At 40.4% G+C, this 22,322-nt stretch overlaps 2 protein-coding genes across 3 annotated transcripts; both read right to left on the reverse strand.

Annotated features, from left to right (window-relative positions):
- Positions 1–200: 200 nt before the first annotated feature.
- Positions 201–6,452, reverse strand: plvapb (plasmalemma vesicle associated protein b). 2 transcript variants are annotated; one of them, XM_063013024.1, is made up of 7 exons: positions 6,066–6,452; positions 5,559–5,640; positions 4,823–5,469; positions 4,573–4,692; positions 3,444–3,572; positions 2,032–2,160; positions 201–1,243 (listed from the first exon to the last, which is right to left on the reverse strand). In XM_063013024.1, the coding sequence occupies exons 1-7, from the start codon at positions 6,450–6,452 to the stop codon at positions 1,235–1,237; spliced, it is 1,503 nt and encodes a 500-aa protein (XP_062869094.1). In that variant the 3' UTR covers positions 201–1,234. The 2 variants fall into 2 exon arrangements, with proteins under 2 accessions (XP_062869094.1, XP_062869095.1); XM_063013025.1 differs by lacking the exon at positions 3,444–3,572.
- A 4,901-nt stretch (positions 6,453–11,353) lies between these two features.
- Positions 11,354–20,327, reverse strand: babam1 (BRISC and BRCA1 A complex member 1). Its single transcript, XM_063012610.1, has 9 exons — positions 20,255–20,327; positions 18,190–18,579; positions 18,047–18,105; positions 17,797–17,917; positions 16,859–16,937; positions 16,738–16,762; positions 15,290–15,419; positions 15,112–15,198; positions 11,354–14,225 (listed from the first exon to the last, which is right to left on the reverse strand). Exons 2-9 carry the CDS (start codon positions 18,565–18,567, stop codon positions 14,025–14,027), a joined length of 1,080 nt encoding a protein of 359 aa, XP_062868680.1. The 5' UTR covers positions 18,568–18,579; positions 20,255–20,327; the 3' UTR covers positions 11,354–14,024.
- Positions 20,328–22,322: the final 1,995 nt, after the last annotated feature.

Here is a 22,322-nt window from a genome sequence, read left to right on the forward strand (position 1 = left end):
TTTTAAATACAATAAGTACAAGTAAGTATAGCTTATTTTTTTTAAGTACATTGCATCCTACCTCTGGATACATAATAATCTAGTAAAACCTGTAATATAATGTCAGATTTCTGATTTCATGTGACATTGTGGTATTGTCTGATATAGTATGTGTTTGTCTATAGTTATACTACTGTAACACGACAAAGTACACAGAAAAATTACTTTACAGTAATAATACTTTATTGATCTGAAGTCAGAGCTGAAATCAAAACTGTAATTACAATTAAATAATTTTTTGTTTGCTTTGTATTTAACAAAAAAAACCAAATATTCTACATATTAATGTATATAATGACAACATTAATGTAAAGGCACAATTAAATATTTAAATATCAAGAAAATATGTACAGTATAACATAGAATCTGTATTTTTTTTTTGTATTTTGTTTGTGCATTTTCTCCCCTTTTTCTCCCGACCTTTAGCACGTACAATTGCCTGATTACATCTCGCTTCCTCTCCACTAATTTGAGGAGAACGACGCAAACCCACACCCCCTCCGACACCTATGCATTCTTTCGCCTGCACTAGGTGAGTGCTAATGCGGATCAGCCCTGTGTACGGAGAAACACACCCTGATCAATGCACTCCTTCCCCGCCCCTGTGCAGGCGCCATCAATCAGCCATAGGTCGTAGTTGCATCAGTTATGAGGAGACCCTATCCAGCTTACTACTACCCCACCCTTATATGAACAACAGGGCAATCGTGGTTCATGTGGCCGCTCAGCCCAATCAGATGGCAGACCTCTGGTGTGCTAGCGTGTGTTTTACCGCTGCACCACCTAAGCGGCCACATGGAATATTTTTTAAACTCAATGTAAGCCAAATCTGAAAGTCGCTTTGGAAATCTTACATTGGTAAAAACTGTTACAGTGTAACATAGACAGACAAAATCATTTTAACATTCTTTTACAACATTCACAGTAAGATTTTAACGTTATTACAGTTTAGAACTTTATTTTTGTTAGTACATACTGTTACACAATGTGATAAGATCTAAGTATGTTCAAGCATATGTACAAGTGATTAATACTGTCACAGTCTTATTAATGCCTGGTCACCTGCTTAAACTCAGGTACAATTTAAATTAATTTCAGTTTAGTTCACCTGAAAGTCAGGAACCTAAAAATCACAAATGTTGAGCCTTTCTGAGACTGACATAGAGAGAATATTGTTCCAGATTTGGTTCACTCCTCACCTCACCTGTGTAAGAGAAGAAAACTGGTTTAAAAACATCAGCATTTAGTTTGATCCACTGGGTTTCAGTTATAGTGAGTTATGCAAATTTTAATTTCATGCCACACTGTCACAAGTAGTGAAGCAGTGATTTGGACCACCACAGAGCAGGTATTATTTAGGTGGTGGATCATTCTCAGCACTGCAGTGACACAGACATGGTGGTGGTGTGTTAGTGTGTGTTGGATGAAACACAGCAGTGCTGATGGAGTTTTTAAACACCTCACTGTCACTGCTGGACTGAGAATAGTCCACCAACCAAAAATATCCAGCCAACAGCGCCCCGTGGGTAGCATCCTGTAACCACTGATTAAGGTCTAGGAGATGACCAACTCAAACAGCAGCAATAGATGAGCGATCGTCTCTGACTTTACTTCTACAAGGTGGACCAACTAGGTGGGAGTGTCTAATAGAGTGGACAGTGAGTGGACACGGTATTTAAAAACTCCATCAGTGCTGCTGTGTCTGATCCACTCATACCAGCACAACACACACTAACACACCACCACCATGTCAGTGTCACTGCAGTGCTGAGAATGATCCACCACCTAAATAATACCTACTCTGTGGTGGTCCTGACCATTGAAGAACAGGGTGAAAGCAGGCTAAAAAAGTATATATATATATATATATATACACTGTTTTTCAGGAACCCAGTGTCCACATACCAGAAACCCTTCTGGTAGTCAATCTATTATGGTCAGTTTTGAGTCATTTTATTTAAAAAAACAAAACATCATCTTTAAAAAGTGTACCTTTGGTGACTGATTGCTGCCTGACGTGTTTTGTACAGCAGTGTGTGCTCCTGGTGGACTCATGCCTGGCTTGCTCTGCTGTCCGTACATTACAGGAATGTCCAGTCCGGATGGTTTGGACACTGGGGACTGTAAAACAAACAAGAAAAATATTTGACATTATAAACACTTAATAATATGGGGTCACCCACATGAGGCAAGGCAAGTGTTAAGTAAAGGCTACCAATCACTACACAATTGCTAACAATTTGTACAAAGACCATAAAGATGTTCATTAACAAAGAAAGTGACCAAAGAACCAAAGTAACCTGCTGGACTACAAAGCACACCAAAACACAGGAGATACTATATAAAATAGAGTACACACAGTACATGTAACCAAGGATTTTAAAAAATTGCTAAAAAAAAAAAAAAGCTGAAGTGAACCTCAAAATCATACTTGGGCAAACATATGGCCAGAGCTATACCTGTAGTTAGAGCTAAAAGCTGTTCAGGTGGGAGTGGAGTAAAAGATAATAGGCATTTACTGATTTATTACTGATTTATTACAGTTTCACTGTTCCCTGACAGACAACAGTTTAATTACCAGTTAAAAGCTGATCTGAACCTTCTTATAAATAACTAGAAAATATAAATAAACAAATAATTTAGAATTTTTGTAATAAAGCAATAAGCCACGAGAGACCTGCGTTACTGCGATTTTATCACGGGTAAGGTTGTTTTAAAACGTCTTTCCCCGTGATAAAATCATAGCAGTAACGCAGTAACGTCTCGAGTGGCTTATTGCTTTTATAAAACGGCGGTCAACATAAAATATAATAAAATACAACAATGTTCAAATTATAATGTTCTTATTTACAAAAACACTTACAAAAAGCATTCTTCCGCGACCCCATGTAGTTCGTTAACAGTGTTGCTAGGCAATATGAGGGCGAACATAACATTCACTTTTTCTTTTCAGTGGCGTATTAATATGGAATGATGTGAGGTGGTCATAGGTGTGCATTTATCGGGGATTTTACAACGGCTTCGAACGCGGCTCAGCCAATCAGATTTTAGGACCGGAACTATCCGTTTTATAAGATATATTTTACAACATACATTGATATTGCTTTTTATTTATCAGATTATGGTGACTTCAGAGCCTACCCATTAACACTGGTTGCAAGGAGGCAGGAATACACCCTAGACAGAGGGACAATCAGGTACACTTTAATATTCACATACAATTACAACTAGGATATTCCACCAAAAATGGCAAGTTTGGCTACTTTACATTGTCATTAGGTCAAAGTAAGTAAGTGATTGGGTGATGCCCTGTGATGGATTAATGCAAGATTCAATGACGTAGCCAATTTTATGGTAAATGTGATATTACAGTTTTGAGCCATTCTATTTAAAAACAAGCGTACCTTTGGTGACTGATTGCTGCCTGGCGTGTTTTGTACAGGAGTGTGTGCTCCAGGTGGACTCATGCCCGGCCTGCTCTGCTGTCCGTATAGTACAGGAATGTCCAGTCCGGATGGTTTGGGCACTGGGGACTGTAAAACAAGAGAGAAAAATATTTGACACCATAAACACTTAAAAATATGGGGTCACCCACGTGAAAACCAAAACATACATAACATATAAAATAGAGTACACACAGTACATGTAACAAGTACCAAGCAATAAAAAAAATAGCTTAAAAAGCTGAAGTAAGCCATAGATAAAACATATGTGGGCGAACATATGGCCAGAGCTGTATCTGTAAGTAAAGCTAAAAGCTGTTCAGGTGGAAGTGGAGTAAAAGATAATAGGCATTTACTGATTTATTACTGATTTATTACAGTTTCACTGTTCCCTGACAGGCAACAGTTTAATTACCAGTTAAAAGCTGATCTGTACCTTCTTATAAATAACTAGAAAATATAAATAAACAAATAATTTTGAATTTTTATGAGATATATTTTACAACATACATTAAAACTGCTTTTTTTATTGCTGGACGGAATACGGTATTTCAAGAGCAAGCATCCATGATTAGGAAGTGTAAGAAAACAATAAAGAAGTGAAGCTAAAGTGCAGGTTTTATTGTATTTTTATATTTTAACTGTTTTTAATTGTATTTCAGTGTTTTATACATTATGTTTGTGTTATTTTCAGTGTATAAATGTCAAAAACAACCCCATTATTTTACATTAGTCTAAAATATATGTAGTTTCCATGGAACGCATTAACAGGTTTCCTATACATCCTTATGGGAAAAAATACCTCGAAACTCAACGTCTTTTAAACTCACTGCCACTCCCAGAACCAATTAACGTTGAGTTTCAAGGTACCACTGTATAATTTTATTCACTCATGTTATGTAAAACAAGGTAAATTGCACCCCAGCCCACAGTTTCTAGAAGGGTTCCAGACACTGGTTTTCAGGAATCCAGTGTATTTTGAAAAAGCTTTTGAACATGTGTCCACATAACGGAAACCCTTCCAGTGAGTAAATCTTTTATTGTCAATTTTATATAACAGTTTTGAGTCAATTTTATTTAAAAAAAGTACCTTTGGTGACTGATTGTTGCCCAGTGTGTTTTGTAGAGCAGTGTGTGCTCCTGGTTGACTCATGCCTGGCCTGCTCTGTTGTCCATACATTACAGGTCCAGATGGTTTGGGCACTGGGGGCTGTAAAACAAAAGAGAATTAAAAAAAATTCTTAATGGTAAGTAAGTACTACAAGTCCAGTTCCCTCTGACCTGCTAAAAAAGACCTAATAGGAAGGAATGTGAACGCATGTCCTTTGTGGATCCCTTACCCTTTGTATACACGTAGCTTGTAGCATTTGCTTATCCTGCATTAGTTGCTTCTGGGTCTTCAGCAGTGGCTCCACTAGCCTGTCCTGCACCTGCTGGGCCTCTTTGAGCAACTTCGTGCACTGCTCGACTTCTTCAGTGCGACCCTGAGTGCACTTCTGCATTTCAGAGGTCTGACGTCTGTTCTGGATTTCCAGCCTGCTGCTCCGGGCCTGCAGCGTCGAGACTCTGTCCCCGACCGAGTTCAGGTAATGCTGGAACTTGTTTTCCACTTGCTGGGAAAGGTTTGTGCAGTTTGCGTGGACCTTCTGCATCTGCTCTTGCTGCTTGGAACAGGTCAGGTGGAAGATGAAGGTGTCAGAGAAGAGGTTGTCGATTCTGTTCAGGAAGGCAGTTGTGACCTCCTGGATGCCTTGCAGAGACGTCACAAATTCTTCCTTGCACTTCTTGGTGTAGAGTTGGAGCTCGGCGGTCAGGTCTTCCTTCTCTTGATTTAGTTTAATTAGTGCCATCTCTTGTGTGTTTTTGTCTTTTATGGCATTGTCCAAGTCAAGCTTGAGGCTCTGGACTGTAAGGCTGAAATTGGTCTGTAAAATGTTGCACAGGGATCGTTGCTGGTCCAAAAGAGTTTGTAGGGTCTTTAATTGTGCTAAAATGTAAAAAGATCAGGATTACAAATGTAAAAAAAGTGCATATAATTAAAATTTAATGTTACTACTGGCACCAAATCTAACTTACTATTTGAAGTGCTGACTGCAGGGCAGGGATTTGAAGGAATGACATTGCGAACTATTGGTGGCTTACTTGCATTACAAAGAGCCTGTAAGAAACACATAAATTAAAAAAAAAGATAAGATAAGCCTTTTATTATCCTACGGGGGGAAATTTGCAGTGTTACAGCAGCTTTCAAAAATATAAATAAAATAAAATAAATTAATAAATAAATAAAATAAAAAATACAAAGTGTTTACACATGTACATATATATATATATATATATATATATATATATATATTAAAAAGTAGAATGTAGGAATATGTAAATAATTACAAAAATATAAACAGTATTTTTAAAGAAAGTTAACCAAATATTGCACAGTTATTACAATGTATTGCACAAAGTACAGAAGGAACAGCAGGTATCGCACATATTTAAAAAGTTTTTGCAAAAAAAGTAACTTAGTTTATGAATAAAGAATTCATAAAATACATTAAAACGTTCTTTAGAAACAAAACAAAGCCTTACTAGTGCATGCACAGTTTTCGTGTTATTATCTTTAGTGGTGTTCAGCTCCGTGCTGAGTTTGGTCACTTTTTTTTCACAAGCATCCTTCAACGCTGTCATAGCCTTGTGTGAGATGGTGAGGTCGGCTTTCTCCTTCCTAAGCTTGGCGTTGTCTCCGGAGAGCTTGTTAAAACCCTGCTCCAGCTCCTCCACCCTCTTCTCCTCTGCTGTCTTTTCAGGCTGTCCATACACCAAAAACAATACCAGGCTTACTATGATCAGAGTCTGTATCAGCGAAGAGAAGAAAAAGATGATCCGCAGGTAATAGCCACAACTTTTCCCTTTAGACTTTTGAATGTTCTTCGCCTCCAGCGTAAACTTGGGCTTTTTGTAGCTGCTGTTGTACATATTTGCAAATACAATTGTGTTTTCTTCAGCCAAGAACAATTACAACTGCACGGTCCTTACAAATTTCTGAAACTTCAATTATACAGTTAAAATCCCAGTAAACACTGCTGTATTATATTTAAACTGAGACATGTCAACACTGGAGGACTGTGAGTGGCTGCAGTGCTTTTATATGACACTGGAATGTCTCCAAGCAGCTCTTTCCTGACCCTCCTCCAAATGTTTTCAGAAGTCTTCTGTCCTTCATAGTGTGGTCGTGAACATAGCAAAGCTGGGCGCCCCTCCTTAAAGCTGTCCTTCACTAGCTTGTTATATGATTGCAAACTATATATACAAAATAATCTATGCTATACATTGGGATTATATTACCAATAGTAATATACACTGATGTAGTCCATCTGTTTCTCTACATACTTTTTTAGACTGCTTTCACCCTGTTTTTTTAATGGTCCACCACTACAGAGCAGGTATTATTTAGGTGGTGGATCATTCTCAGCACTGCAGTGACAATGACATGGTGGTGGTGTGTTAGTGTGTGTTGTGCTGGTATGAGTGGATCAGAGACAGCAGCGCTGCTGGAGTTTTTAAATAGTGTCCACTCACTGTCCACTTTATTAGACACTCCTACCTGTAGTAGTCCTGACCATTGAAGAACAGCATGAAATGGGGCTAACAAAGCATGTAGAGAAACAGATCGACTACAGTCAGTAATTGTAGAACTACAAAATGCTTCCATCCCATCTATCCCATGTATCCCAAACCAAAACCAACATGTACAATAGCTCACAATTGTAACAGGTAGAAGATTTCAGTGTCCAGTGAGTTCAGAGTAGAACATTGATGTGGTTGGTACCAGAACTCAATAATTAAAAGGTGAAGTTTGCTTTATGTGCTGAGCGAGCAAAGTGATTCCTTGGAATTTGGATTTTTGAAGCTTGTGGCATGCTGGGATATGGAGGAGAGACCTGGATTCTGAACACAGAGTGTTCAGAGGCGTTTAGAGATTGTTTGTAGTAAAATGTATGGAGTACTTGGTTTCTGATATGAAGTTTGGATGTTGAAACCTAGCTTGTGAAGCTGCATGGTCTGTGATGTGAAGCATAGATCCTGTTAACATCATGTTGTAGATATGCTTGTGAAAAATCTTCAAGTAGGAGAGAAGGGAATGATGGGTATATAATGGAAGTCAATTAGGAGTCATTTTCTCCCAAACTATATTATATTTTGCAATGCAGAAGGTGTTAACCAATTCAAATTGTGTATTTAAGAAATTCTTCAATTATAAAACATTAAGCATCAATATTAGCTGATGGATTTCTTCATTTATTAATCGTACCATTAATTAATCATTGTATCATTAATCAACCCCTGCCTATTCAATGTGCAAATTAATGTTTATTTATATATAAAGCCTTAACTACACATATAACAGTGTTGTGTTTAAACCACAATGTTTACTACAGTTCTCCTGGTTATTTTGAAGTTTGGTGACCTTTTCCTCTCAAATGGCAACCTTTACCCAGCCTAGTTATTATGTCAACCAAGAAAAGCAAGTTGTGAGCAAATAAAAATAAGCAAGCCTTCCTCTATCTCTTCCTCAATCAGACTCAATGCATAAACAATCCATCGCCGAGCTTCCTGCGCTGCCGCTACAGCAGCTATCACTGTAACCAAAAGCACAATGGCGAGCTGTCATCGTTTCTGATGACATGAACAACAAACATTCCCACAGTGCAGGAGGACGTAGCAGGCGTGTTTGATCCTCTGTCTTCTCGTATGCAGCGATGACGTTCGGAGCCCAATCTCCGGTTCAGAAGGGGTGTGAAAAGGGAAAATAACGAAAGCCAGGGGTTTTCCTGCAGCCTATTGTCTTCACTCCAATGTGTCCTCAGAGGAAAAGGTAATTTATGGTGAGCGTTCGTAAAATGACAGAGGGCAAGTAAAGGTTGATCACAGATAATAACAGTTTAAGACCAAACAGGAAGATTAACCTGTAAAAGATTAATCTTTAAAGATTAAAAAGTGCTCGTTTGTTGATTTTTTCACTCAGGGCAATACATTTCAGAGGTTGATCTGACAAAGAAATTCGGACAAAGAAAATACGAGTGGATGGAGAGCAACACACAGGATATTTCAATTATAGAAACTGCCACTGTAATTTAAATTCTTTAGTTTGTTAACTTTTGACCTATTTTAATTTTATTTTTAATAAAATTACAATATTGTTTTAATATTATTAATTTGTTAATATTTTTTATATTTATTATTGTATTCATATTTTGTTGATTTTGCAGATTTCATTTTTTTATTATTTATTTTTTTTTTTTTATTTTTTTTTTATAGCATAAGATTTTATTTTCATGTTTTTACTTTTATGTTTTACTGCTGCTCTGTCTGGGTCAGGGTTGCTGCATATCCAGTTTCCCCCAAATCACTTGGTTTTAAAATGGTAACACAACCTGTACAGGGCGACAACTCATCATGAGGTGTCAGCCACCCCAGGTAGACTTCATATAGTCTGACCATGTCTTCATGTCCAACCGGCCATATGCACCGCTAGGAATCAGAACCCTGGATCCCAGTTGTATGGGATCTAATGTAATGTACCACTGTACCACCTCAAGCAGCCCAAAATATTTTATGTTTTATTACATTTACGAGGGATCTTCAAAAAGTTTCCGCACTTTTATATTTTGGTTGAAAACGGTGAGGGTGGGAGGAGTAGTAATTAGTCGTGTCTGAGAGAGCTTATAGTCCAGATTTAGCGCCATCTGATTTCCACCTTTTTGGACACTCACAGAAGCTTTAAGGGGAAGACGATTTTCATGTGATGATAATGTGGAAGCAGCTGATGGCATTAAAAAGTTAGTATGACGCTGGAAAATGCATCGGAAGGTGACTGTTTTTAATTTGTATTCTATTTGTGCATTTTCTCCCCTTTTTTTCCCTTTTTAGCGCGTCCAATTGCGTCATGCTTCCTCTCCACCAATGCTAATCCATGCTCTGATTGAGGAGAATGAAGCTAACCCACGCCCCCTCCGACATGTGGGCAGCAGCCGTATGCATTTTTGTCACCTACACTTTCACGAGTGCAATGTGGATCAGCACTGTGTACTGAGAGACACACCCTGACAGCACTCTCTGTGCAGGCGCCATCAATCAGCCAGCAGAGGTCGTAATTGCATTAGTCATGAGAGGCTCTATCCGGCTTAATCCCGCCCATATCTGAACAGGCCAATCGTTGTTCATGTGGTTGCTCTAGCCCAGCCGACAGGCATAGCTGAAATTCGATACAATGTATTCGAGATCCCAGCTCTGGTTTGACACCACACCTGCTCTGCCATGCCACTCTTCTATTTAAACTTTTATACTTTAATTACTATATAACACTATATGACTTGCCATCAATTTAAATGTGTTGACATTTCTATACTGTGTTTAAGAAAAACACAGTACAATAACATCACGGGGTGACACGACTACATTGACTCTGTTGACATTGTTGTAGTCTCTTTGTACAAAGCATTTGTGGGGAGAGGTCAAATTAGAGTCCGGCAACTGTGTAAATGCATTTCTGAGAATGTATGCGGGAGAGGATGATTAGAGCTGGTGTTCGGTGCTTCTGAGAAAAAGGGAGGTTACACGTGGAAAAGGGGGTTCATGTTTGTTGGCTTAGAAACAAAGTAATGGCCTAAGTTTTTAAAACCATTGAATCGCTTCCTATTATTATTGAGTGAACTTTGCACATATCTGATTTTAATGGCAGGATACAGAACAGCAAACAACAAATCAGAAAAAAATGACACCCTGTTTTTATAGTTATAAGTCATTCAGAAGTCAATTAAAGTAGAATGTGAAATACCAATTAAAGATGAAAAGCAAAATGTTAGTCTTGATACTTTAAAGGGCTTAAAAGTAATGTCTTAAAAACCAGGGACAACAAGGATGAAAACGAATAATGTCGAGTGTACATTATCTGTATGCGACAAAAGTTGTCTATTATTCGCAACTGTTAGCTTAGTGGGTGTGTACACCAACGAGGCATAACATTATGACCACTGACAGGTGAAGTGAATAACACTGATTATCTCTTCATCACAGCACCTGTTAGTGGGTGGGATATATTAGGCAGCAAGTGAACATTTTATCCTCAAAGTTGATGTTAGAAGCAGGAAAAGGAGCGAGCGTAAGGATTTAAGCGAGTCTGACAAGGGCCAAATTGTGATGACTAGACGACTGGGTCAGAACATCTCCAAAACTTCAGCTCTTGTGAGGTGTTCCCGGTCTGCAGTGGTCAGTATCTATCAAAAGTGCTCCAAGGAAGGAACAGTGGTAAACCGGCACCAGGGTCATGGGCGGCCAAGGCTCACTGATGCACGTGGGGAGCGAAGGCTACTGTAGCTCAAATTGCTGAAGAAACGGTATTTCCTGATGGCTGTGGCCTCTTTCAGCAGGATAATGCGCCCTGCCACAAAGCAAAAATGGTTCAGGAATGGTTTGAGGAGCACAACAACGAGTTTGAGGTGTTGACTTGGCCTCCAAATTCCCCAGATCTCAATCCAATCCAGCATCTGTGGGATGTGCTGGACAAACAAGTCCGATCCATGGAGGCCCCACCTCACAACTTACAGGAGTTAAAGGATCTGCTGCTGACATCTTGGTGCCAGATACCACAGCACACCTTCAGGGGTCTAGTGAAGTCCATGAGTCGACGGATCAGAACTATTTTGGCAGCAAAAGAGGGACCACCACAATATTAGGAAGATGGTCATAATGTTATGCCTGATCGGTGTAAGTTTTAATACGTTAAGAACATTGTCAATCACTCGCATAGGAATTAAATAACTAGGAAGGGTGTCCACATAAAAATAAAAGCAAAAAAAGTAGACATAAAACTATAATGTTTTTCTCTTTAATGATTTATTTACATGTTCTTACTCAAAGGAATAAATTCGGTCTACATTATCTGATCAGCATTTTCCTCCATGTAAGAACAGAACCCTCAATCTAACATGAGCCTTTAATACACATTCTAGTTACAACAACGTCTCAGCACTTTTATACATTAGTATTTACCACTGCTGCTCCAAATACACCAAAATGCTCAGGATTCAGATATTTCAGTAAAAAAATGTTAACAAAAATAAGAAATTAAAATACTCAGACGGCAATAAGAGAGTACACAGACCAACATGAATCAGCAGGGCTGAACAATATTACATTAGATTGAATTTCCAATAGAATATTTTGTATCCGTCAACAGTGTGAGTCAAAAATGAACCTGTGGTACGGCCTCTCAGGTGGCGGTAAAAACACACACTAGCGCACCAGAGCTGGGATCTCGAATACATCGTATCGAATCTCAGCTCTGCCATCCGGCTGGTCTGAGCGACCACATGAACAGCGATTGGCCTGTTGTTCACATAGGGGTGGGGTATTAAGCCGGATAGGGACTCCTCATAACTGATGCACTGTGACCTCTGCTGGTCCAATAGAATATTTAGCATCTGTCTACAATGTGAGTCAAAAATGGACCTGTATTACGGCCGCACAGGTGGAGCAGCGGTAAAGTACGCTAGCGCACCAGAGTTGGGGTTTCGAATACATCGTATCGAATCTCAGCTCTGCCTTCCGACTGGGCTGGGTGGTTGCATGAACAACGACTGGGGTAAAAAGTCGGATCATAGGTCCTCATAACTGGTGCAAATGCGGCCCCTGCTGGCTGACTGATGGCGTCTGCACAGGGCTGAGGAATAATGCTGATGGGGGTGTGGCCCTCCTTACACAGTGCTCGTTGGTGTATGAACTCGACTCGTGCAGGTGAAAAATGCAGTCTGTACTGACTGTACGTGCCGGAGGGGGCGTATATCAGTTGAGAGGCGTCCTCAGTCAGCGGTAAATGGTCGAATCAGTATAGAGGACGCATTCAGGGTAATTGGACGCAACTAGATTAGGGGAGAAAATGGGGGGGGGGGGGGGGGGGGACCTGTGGTACGGCCGCTCAGGTGATGGCGCCTGCACAGAAGCGGGAAAAGAGTGCAAATCAGGGTGTGTCTCCGTACACAAGGCTGATTCGCATATATGCTCTTGCCTAGTGTGGGTGACAAAATGCATACGGCTGCTGCCCACATGTCGTAGGGGGTGTGGGTTAGCTTCGTTCTCCTCAAACCAGAGCGGGATCGGCATCAACATACCACCTGACCACAATTTGAAGTGCCACAACAAAGGGTATGAATACTTTTGTGAATAGATTTTATTATTTACATTATTAGGTAAAAATGAAGGGGTCTGTATGCTTCCTGAATCCACTGTATGTGACAAAGAATAATGCTATAACTGAGGCACAGAGGGGAAGTTTTGAATAGTTGCCAACTTAGTGTGTGTGTTTCAACAACGACCACCATGAATCAGCATGGCTGAACAGTATGACATTAGACTGATATTCCAATAGGATATTTTGTATCTGCCAAAACTGTGGATCAAACAAGGGACTGCTGTAGCTTTGCCCATAACTTTGGCAAATGTTGATCGACAACAAAGTGATTATTATATTGCCCACCACACCGTAAGCGTGTAGCTATGATACCTTGTGTACTAATACGAGGCTTCTTCAAAAAGTATCCGCACTTTTAAAAACTCAATTTCAAAAACAAATGACATCACTTCACTACACAGTCACCTTTTGATGCATTTGTCCCAGCATCGTACCAACTATTTAATGCCATCACCATCAGTTTTGGTTGAGCATGTAGCCACTGATACACTGCTGCTTTCACATCATCACCACATGAAAATCTTCTTCCCCTTAAAGCTTCTTTGAGCGGTCCTAAATCCAGACTATAAGTGTCTCTCAGTCTCTCAGACACGACCAATTACTACTCCTCCCACCCTCACTGTTTCCAACCAAAATATAAAAGTGCAGAAACTTTTTGAAGATCACTCGTAATTAGTGATAAATTAACATTTTACTATCATGTAGTCATCATTTTACTTGTATGTTACTTTTACTACACATGGCAACCCAAACTGTTGATTTTTTTTTCCTACAAATTATTTCATATTAATATTGTTGGTTCTTTTTGTGTACTTATGTTGCTGTAGGACAAAGACAAGTCTGACGTTTCAGATTAAGTGTGACTGTACAGCCTTTGACTGGTAAGACGGCAAACTTTCAACAGGTCATTTAAATCAAGCTGACTGATGATTACAAGCTGTGGTGCCTAATTTGGCCAGATTATTTGTACAGTGGAGCAAAAAAACAATATCAAGGGTATTTTTGCCATATCATTCAGCTCTAAGCTGTACTGAAATAAGCCAGTAAAAAAGAAATGCTACATTTAAATTGACAGCAGTCCAATGTCATTTTTAACCTAGGCATTATGTCCTTAATCAAGTTGCTGCTCTTGGAGGCAAAATGCTTTTCAGTTCTTACACCTGTACTGGCATTCATCTACCCTTCAGCAAACCAACACACTTAAAATAGCTCAGTAAGCTCCTGGACATATTTGGCTATACTACTGTATATTCAAGGTTGGAACCAAGATCGACAGGTCATGTGATCTCCACACTTTGCTAGACTGTGGCCTCGATTTCTTGTGGATCGTCGCCCTCTAGCAGGCTGTAGGAGGCATGGCTTTGAAAGGGCCTCTGCAGAGGGTGACACAGCAGCTTTGCCATGCAGTTGTGCAGCTCAATGGCAGGGCCACTAAGCGACACTTCGAAACGGTAGCACATCCCCTTGGAGTCCAAATTAGAGAAGGATTCATATATGTCCTGCAGAGACGCAAGAAAAGGGAAATCAGAACATATGTTTTGAGTTTCACGTAAACAAACAACACAAAGAAAAAAAGCCTGGGTAATGTTACCCAATTTTTCACCCATCTGGGTGATGGATTTAGAGCTGGTAGTCCCTATATTTTCAAGACAATTGTATCGGATGGCTTTTATGAAAAACTGGGCATGAGATGTGGCCTGCAGACTTTTTAAAATATTTTCTTTATGCATTTTCTGCTTTTTTTTTCTCCCTTTTAGAGCGTCCAGTTGCCTGATTGTGTCACGCTTCCTCTCCACCAATGCGATCCCTGCTCTGATTGAGGAGAACGAAGCTAACCCACGCCCCCTCCGACACGTGGGCAGCAGTCGTATGCATTTTGTCAGCTACACTTTGACGAGTGCATATGCGGATCAGCACTGTGTACAGAGAGACACACCCCGACAGCACTCTTTTCCCGTCTCTGTGCAGGCGCCATCCATCTGCCAGCAGAGGTCGTAATTGCATTAGTTATGTGAGAGACCCTATCCGGCTTTTAATATCCCACCTCTATCTGAACAACAGGCCAATCGTTGTTCACGCGGCTGCTCAGCCCAGCCGGCAGGCAGAGCCGAGATTCGATACGATGTATTCGAGATCCCAGCTCTGGTGTTCAGTGTGTGTTTTTTACACACTGATCTGTGTAGGCCCCAGATCGGTCGATAGCACAGCTGGGATTCAAACTCAAGAGTTGGAGATCACAGAGGTGGTGCCTCTGACATATTCTTTGTACATCACTCAATCATGACGAAGGTGGAGTTACTTAATAAGAACAGCCTAATATATGTTATATGTCCAATTAACATCATTAACATGTTTATGATGCAGGGAAGACAAAAATGGAATTACTCTCCAACTGCTGTCCTCCATTTGCTCATCCGCTCCATTATGAAGGTAAATCACATCAAAGAAGAAATATGGTGAACGCAGCATTTTCTGTAAGCATTGAAAAAGTACAAACTGTCACATAAACTTTACATTAATAATGGACTTAATGAAAACGATAACACAAGGCCTGTTGACTTACGTTAACAGCATCTGATGGGTTGAACTGCAGCTGTCCTGCGTGTCGACTGTATATCAGGAGGGTACGAACCACAAACGGCGGAGGGATCGTCTGAACGTTGTCCATCGTTGGAAGCTCAATCTTCTGAAGACTGTTAAGATCATGGAATCATGCTGTTACATCAGCCACAGACAATAAAACCAGGTGACTTATTTGTTTGTTTATTGGGATTTTAACGTCATGTTTTACACTTTGGTTACATTTATGACAAGATTCATCAGTTCACAAGTTTTTTTTATGTCAAACAGTCATGGACAATTTTGTATCTCCAGTTAACCTGACTGCATGTCTTTGGACTGTGGGAGGAAACCGGAGACCCCTGAGAAACCCACGCAGACACGGGGAGAACATGCAAACTCCACACAGAAAGGACCCGGACCGCCCCACCTGGAGATCGAACCCAGGACCTTCTTGCTGTGAGGCGACAGTGCTACCCACTTAGCCACCCAAACCAGGTGACTTAAACAAACATGACCTTGTCCGGACATTGTCCGTATCAAAGATATAACCTCATGTTTAAATTACATGGACACATTTTTACCCAGACCGTACCTTTCCTTTAAAATGAAAGCTATATGTACACCTTACATACAGCTAAGAATTCGATTTCTATCAGTTTGTTGGAGTTTGTGACATTTACGCAAAGGCTTGATTTTGCAGCTCTTTTAATAAGGCACATACACCTTGAATATGTCTGATTGATAAGTTTAAATATGTTGGGCAGAGTGTAATAGAGATGTGAAGTAGAGAGTGCAGCCCAGGTGGAATGAATGGTGTGGAGCGGCAGGAGAGATTTGCAACAGAAGGGAAAGTTTACAGGAAAGTAAAGGTACTGACAAAACCACAAGAGCAGGGCCAGTTATAGCCTAGCGGTTAAGGTACTGGACTAGTAAGTAGAAGGTCACTGGTTCAAAACCCACCCGTGCCTGGTTGCCACTGTTGGGCCTCTGAGCAAGGCCCTTAACACTTAATTTGTTAGACTGTATACTGTAAGTCACTTTGAGTAAAAGCGTCTGCTAAATGCTAAAAATGTAAATGACAAGAGAGTTTATTAAAGGGACAGTGTGGGTAGGATGTTTTGAATACAAAGTCTAGGAGGTAAGATTCCAAAACAGCCAAGCCACTGGGAGGTGCACTTGTCAGTGTGCTCTAAGTGTTGGTCCCCAACCCTGGATAGCAATAGGAAAATTGTGTCAGGAAGAGCATCCGGCATAAAAACTGGTATGTGGACCAAATCTGCTGTGGCGACCCCATATACGGAAGCAGCTGAAAGAATTTAAATGAATAAAATAAATAACGTTTGGACATAAACACAAAGAAGTAAAAAATGGTTTTTATTTGCTATTTTTGTAATGAAAAACCCATATAGTCTTTACAAAAAAATATAAGGACTGCAACAAGATACTTACATAGTGCTGAGAAGATCTTCCAGGTCTAGATTCAATTGTTAGGGAATAATCTGTATGCTAAGATCTCACATGATATAAACGATTTAAACAACATCTGACATTAATGACACGTAAAGGATACTAAAAGCTTCACAGACGTTTGTTTCAAGATCATACAAACAGCTGCAAAGCTCCCTTGGGTCGGAGGTGAAACCTGATAACTGGGAACAAAAATAATTCAGGGAAAAAATAAAGTAGGTTGTCATTTGTTTTTTTGTCATTGTTTTTTCTGTTTTTATGCATTCCCCCCCCCCCCAAATTTCCTCTGAGTCTAATCGTGTCCAGTTACCCAACTGCAATTTACCTCTACTGCTGCAGACTTTCCATTTCTGACTAAGGAGGGTCACGGCTGTCACACTCCCCCTCCAACACGTGTGAACTACCGGCCGCATCTTTTCACCTGCATGAGGTGGATTCATATGGGGAGTCACATGATCTCCCATCTGATTGTGCAGGCGCCATCGATTAGCCAGAAAACCCTGTTTAGCCATTGTCCCACCGCTTATAGACACACAGCCAATCATATGTCTGTGCAAGTGCCTGATATCTGGCAGGTCTGATAGCAGAGCTGGATTCGAACTCAAGAGCTTGAGATCACAGTACTGGTGGGCTAGCGTATTTTAACGCTGCGCCACCCGAGCACCCGTCATATGGTTTGTAAGCTTTTTAAGATTAATATCTATAGTCTGCTGCAGTAAGATACCTGTTTAGAGATAAGCATGGCTATGGTAGTGGCTATGTTGGAAGTGAATTAGTAATAATAATAGCACAAAATATAAATTGTACGTATAGTATGAATAGATTATAGTGAATATGTGTGAATTCTTCTATACAAGCACAGTTAATCTGACTTTATTTATTTATTTTTGGTTTAGTTATTTTAATTATTATAACATACAGCAGTTTCAGATCAGCTTGCACCAACCAACCAGGTACCTCAGGGCCCAAATGAATTACTTATAATGTGTTTAAAACTAAATGACGTGTTTTAAAAAATATATAATTTTTTTTACTACTCACCCACAATGCATCATCATTGATCACCACCAAGGCAAATTCATGCCTCTTGTCTATTTTGTGCTTTGTTCTCACAAACATTTCAATCATCTTCTGGGAGATATTCAGAGCATTAGTCTTTGATCTGAGGATAAATAATGCACACAATCCTACTACAACCTTAATGTTAAATTCAAACCTAATACCATATAAAACTAATACCATATGATCATATATATATATATATAATATATAGCCGTGTGCACATTATTACCCGTTGAAGGACTCGAGTTTCTGCAGAGACATCTCTTCTGATAAATCCAAACAGATGATCTATTTGAAATATATAACACTATATTATTATTATTATTATTATTATTATAAATTATTCAGCCTTTAGATAGTCTTGGGACTCACCACTTTTTCAGGGCAGTTGACCCTTGGTGCTCTGAGCTGGAGTTCTGATGCAGGAGGAATCTGTGCTGACAGCGAAGTCTGGCATGGTTTGGGCACTGAAGTAGGCATGACACTCGAAGAAGTAGTGGCTGCAGCAGCGACGGGAGCAGGAACAGTAGTCGTGATGGTGGTAGTAGAACTTGGTGGGCTGTCAGTGCTGGCTGCTTCTCCCTCGCCCTCCACTCGACTTCCCACAGCAGGCTGAGAAGGCGTTGGACTATTCAGACCACCATTACTGCTGCGTCTGTCCTCTGCACCTTCCGGATTGGACCGGGTCCTCGGTCGCAGCTCCACCATTCGCTCCTCTCCGTCTGCTAGGCCTGGATCTGAACCCTCCATCACAGCTGTTCACTGGTAGATATACAGAAAACCATTGAGTTTATACAGACAACATGCATGATACTGTTGCTTCAAACTATGTGTAAGAAATGGCTTCTTAACAGCAATGGAAATATAATAATGACAAAACCCTTATTAACTACTTTATCCTTACAGACAAGGTGGATTCGTTCCTGCAGGGCAGAAAAACACTTTGAACAAAGGTGCACACCATGCCAGGGCATCACCAGCTTTGGTAGTGTAGTAGTGTTTTGGTAGGTGGGAAGCATACAATTATAATATACACTGATCAGCCATAACATTAAAACCACCTCCTTGTTTCTACACTCACTGTCCATTTTATCAGCTCCACTTACCATATAGGAGCACTTTGTAGTTCTACAATTACTGACTGTAGTCCATCTGTTTCTCTACATATATTTTTAGACTGATTTCACCCTGTTCTTCAATAGTCAGGACCCCCACAGAGCAGGTATTATTTAGGTGGTGGATGATACTCAGCACTGCAGTGACACTGACATGGTGGTGGTGTGTTAGTGTGTGTTGTGCTGGTATGAGTGGATCAGACACAGCAGTGCTGCTGGAGTTTTTAAACACCTCACTGTTACTGCTGGACTGAGAATAGTCCACCAACCAAAAATATCCAGCCAACAGCGCCCTGTGGGCAGGGTCCTGTGACCACTGATGAAGGTCTAGAAGATGACCAACTCAAACAGCAGCAATAGATGAGCAATCATCTCTGACTTTACATCTACAAGGTAGACCAACAAGGTAGGAGTGTCTAATAGAGTGGACAGTGAGTGGACACTGTATTTAAAAACTCCAGCAGTGCGGCTGTGTCTGATCCACTCATACCAGCACAACACACACTAACACACCACCACCATGTCAGTGTCACTGCAGTAAAGAGAATGATCCACCACCTAAATAATACCTGCTCTGTGATGGTCCAGTGGGGGTTCTGACTATTGAAGAACAGGGTGAAATCAGTCTAAAAATATATGTAGAGAAACAGGTGGACTACAGTCAATAATTGTAGAACTACAAAATGCTTCTATATGGTAAGTGGAGCTGATAAAATGGACAGTGAGTGTAGAAACAAGGAGGTGGTTTTAATGTTATGGCTGATCAGTGTAAGTATGCATAATCACTAAATATACAATTAAGCAAAACTGTATTTAATTTAGTACAATGGAGAGACAATTGTTTGATGTATTTGACTATCAGTCATTCAATTTATATACTGTCACTGCTGCTTTAAAAGTGAAACATGAAATATTATGAATAAAAAATAACAGATCGAGTAGTACATGTCTGGTTAATATAATAATACAAAGCTAATACTACAAAAGTGTTATGCACTTCCAGCTGACTGGTAACCTCAAATTTCAGTCTGAGTCACAGCGATCAATACAAAAGCAAAGACTTGGGCTGTATTCCAAATCCCATCATAATTCTACATGTTTGTCCACTGTGTAGGGCAAATTATAAGTATTTCCGCACCCTACCTAGTGCACTATTAGAGCCAATTGAAACACAACCTGGCACTATTAGCTGCCTAGCATTGCTATGAAAATAATTTATCCGGCAGCTGCAGGACTTGTTTTAAGCAGCCAGTAAATACTGTTTAATGTTCAATAAGAACAACTATTAGGCAAAAAAAGCTTAAAAGCATAAAGTTTCTTACCAAAAGCTTTAAAAACGGTTTCAAAGAAGGTCAATAAATTTCCTCAACACTTCCTCATGAAGATACTTCGTTGAGAGTCGGAGGTAAAGACGTTCAGTAATGGCAGTACCGCCATCTAGTGCGCACAATTGTCTTGTGCTTTTGGGGTAATTTTGACAAATGACCGTATTCTAGCCAGGGTCACAGTGGGTCCGGCACCTCTGAGCGCAAGGCAGGAACATAGCCTGCGTTTGCCTATGCCAATGGCAGTGTGTTCATTTTATTTCCATTAGCCGCTCTGGTCAGAACCCAGGCCCTTCTTGCTGTGAGGTGACACCGCTACTCACTGTGCCACCCTGTGTTTAATATCAATAATAAAATTAATCATATGGTTTAAACTTAGTGGCAACAGTTTAGGTAAAATTCTTTTATATTTCAGCATGACTGTGCCACCATGCACAAATGCAAAGTGGCCTGACCTCAACCCTACCTATCACTATTGGGATGAGTTGGTTGACTAATTTAGCATCAGTGCCCCACCTTAAAAATGCTTGTTTTGACTTAAAAGGCACAAATTCCAAGAAACACACATCAAAATCTTTTGAAAAGCTTTCCCAGAAAATTAGAGGCTTTTACAGCCGCAAATGGGGTGCCGACCACACAGTACTGTCAAGTCTAATCAATTTTGTGAAACAATATTTGTTTTCTTTTATTTATCAGACTCCAGGACCAACAGACCAAAAACTCCTGTTGAGCAAGCCGAGGGTGATAGTGGCAGGGAAAACCTCCCTTAAAAATACAGGAAGAAACCTTAAGAGGAACCAGACTCAGCAGGGACCCAGGGGCGTAACTACCGGGGGTTCGGGGGGGGGCCCCTCCATGACATGAACTCAACCCCCACCGCACTGCCCCCCTCCCCATTGGCTGCACTTGCCAGGTTGTTATTATTATATTACAATATTGTAGCGGTGATATGTGAATGACATTCAGCTCAGCCAAGCACCCGGTTTATACATGTGCGTTCGGAAGTTCTGCGGTTAGTTAGTTTTGTATATGAGACTCGCCGTATGGCCCCAGCATTGAACCCAATAGGTAGTTCGGGTGCTGGAGCTAAGCAGTCTGGAGTCCTGACTAAATAGTTAAAGTGAATTCTACCTGTGTGCCTTTACTTCCACACCTCCACCACTGCACGCAGCAAAAGACCAATAGCATCCCCGCTGGACAAGCAGCACTCACAGCGGGTAGGTGAGCTGACCTTCTACTATAGCAAGTGAAAAAACTATTTTTTGACTATTTTTGTTAAGTAAAACATTCAAATAACTAAAAGACAATGAAATATCAGGATACATGTAATCAAAATATACAGTAAGTGCACAGCAAGGGATTTTTATTTTTTTTTGCACTGGGGCCCATGAGCTCCTAGTTACGCCACTGCAGGGACTCCCATCCTCCTTGGGTGGCGTGGAGGATAATTTAAATGAGCAGAATCCACACAAATCATACATACACAAAATTAGATTAAACTAAAAGTTATAACTATAACTAAAGAGTAAAATGTCTGTTCTGCAGAGAGTAGCATTAGACTCTGACATCCCTAATTATTACAGCATAACTAAAAGAGAGGGCGAGCAGGTATCAAAGTCATGAAGGCTTTCACAGGACATCAGCGCCCACCTCCCCCACTGTCATCAAACCTGAGTGATCGGACAAGGCAACATCCCTGATCACCACAAGTTTCTATGACCTAGAACCCCCAAGCTCAGCGCCTTTGTCCCTATAGTCAGGGTGGGCAGCTCCGGTCCTAAGGGTCAGAGATGAGGCACAGCCAGAAGCCAACACGCAGCGCCAGCAAATCCGACAAACATGAGAGCACCAGACTGCCCATACCCCAGACCTCCAGGATTGGAGCCACACACCCGTAGTTTGGAAAGACTAATCAAAAACATGTCCACGGTTGAAATGGAATTTCCAAAAAGCTTATGTTCAGGTGTTCACATATTTTTTTCAGTAAAATGACGATTGTGATGATAATGAATATTATTATTATTACAGCAAAATGAACCAGTCAGTGTCTTTCAAACAAGTCTAC

This window comes from Trichomycterus rosablanca, chromosome 17, assembly GCF_030014385.1.
Source record: "Trichomycterus rosablanca isolate fTriRos1 chromosome 17, fTriRos1.hap1, whole genome shotgun sequence".
NCBI lineage: Eukaryota > Metazoa > Chordata > Actinopteri > Siluriformes > Trichomycteridae > Trichomycterus > Trichomycterus rosablanca.

What these genes read in the sequence shown, in the direction of transcription:
- babam1 (XM_063012610.1), bottom strand. Translation starts at nt 18,567, where the DNA reads ATGGAGGGTTCAGATCCAGGCCTAGCAGACGGAGAGGAGCGAATGGTG. An exon ending in AAACGTCTGTGAAGCTTTTA is followed by an intron (nt 16,763 to 16,858) that starts GTATCCTTTACG and finishes AATTGAATCTAG; the next exon opens with ACCTGGAAGATCTTCTCAGC. An exon ending in ACCCATCAGATGCTGTTAAC is followed by an intron (nt 15,199 to 15,289) that starts GTAAGTCAACAG and finishes CAATGCTTACAG; the next exon opens with AAAATGCTGCGTTCACCATA.
- plvapb (XM_063013024.1), bottom strand. Translation starts at nt 6,452, where the DNA reads ATGTACAACAGCAGCTACAAAAAGCCCAAGTTTACGCTGGAGGCGAAG. An exon ending in CGAAAACTGTGCATGCACTA is followed by an intron (nt 5,641 to 6,065) that starts GTAAGGCTTTGT and finishes TGTTTCTTACAG; the next exon opens with GCTCTTTGTAATGCAAGTAA. An exon ending in AAGCTACGTGTATACAAAGG is followed by an intron (nt 4,693 to 4,822) that starts GTAAGGGATCCA and finishes TTTGTTTTACAG; the next exon opens with CCCCCAGTGCCCAAACCATC.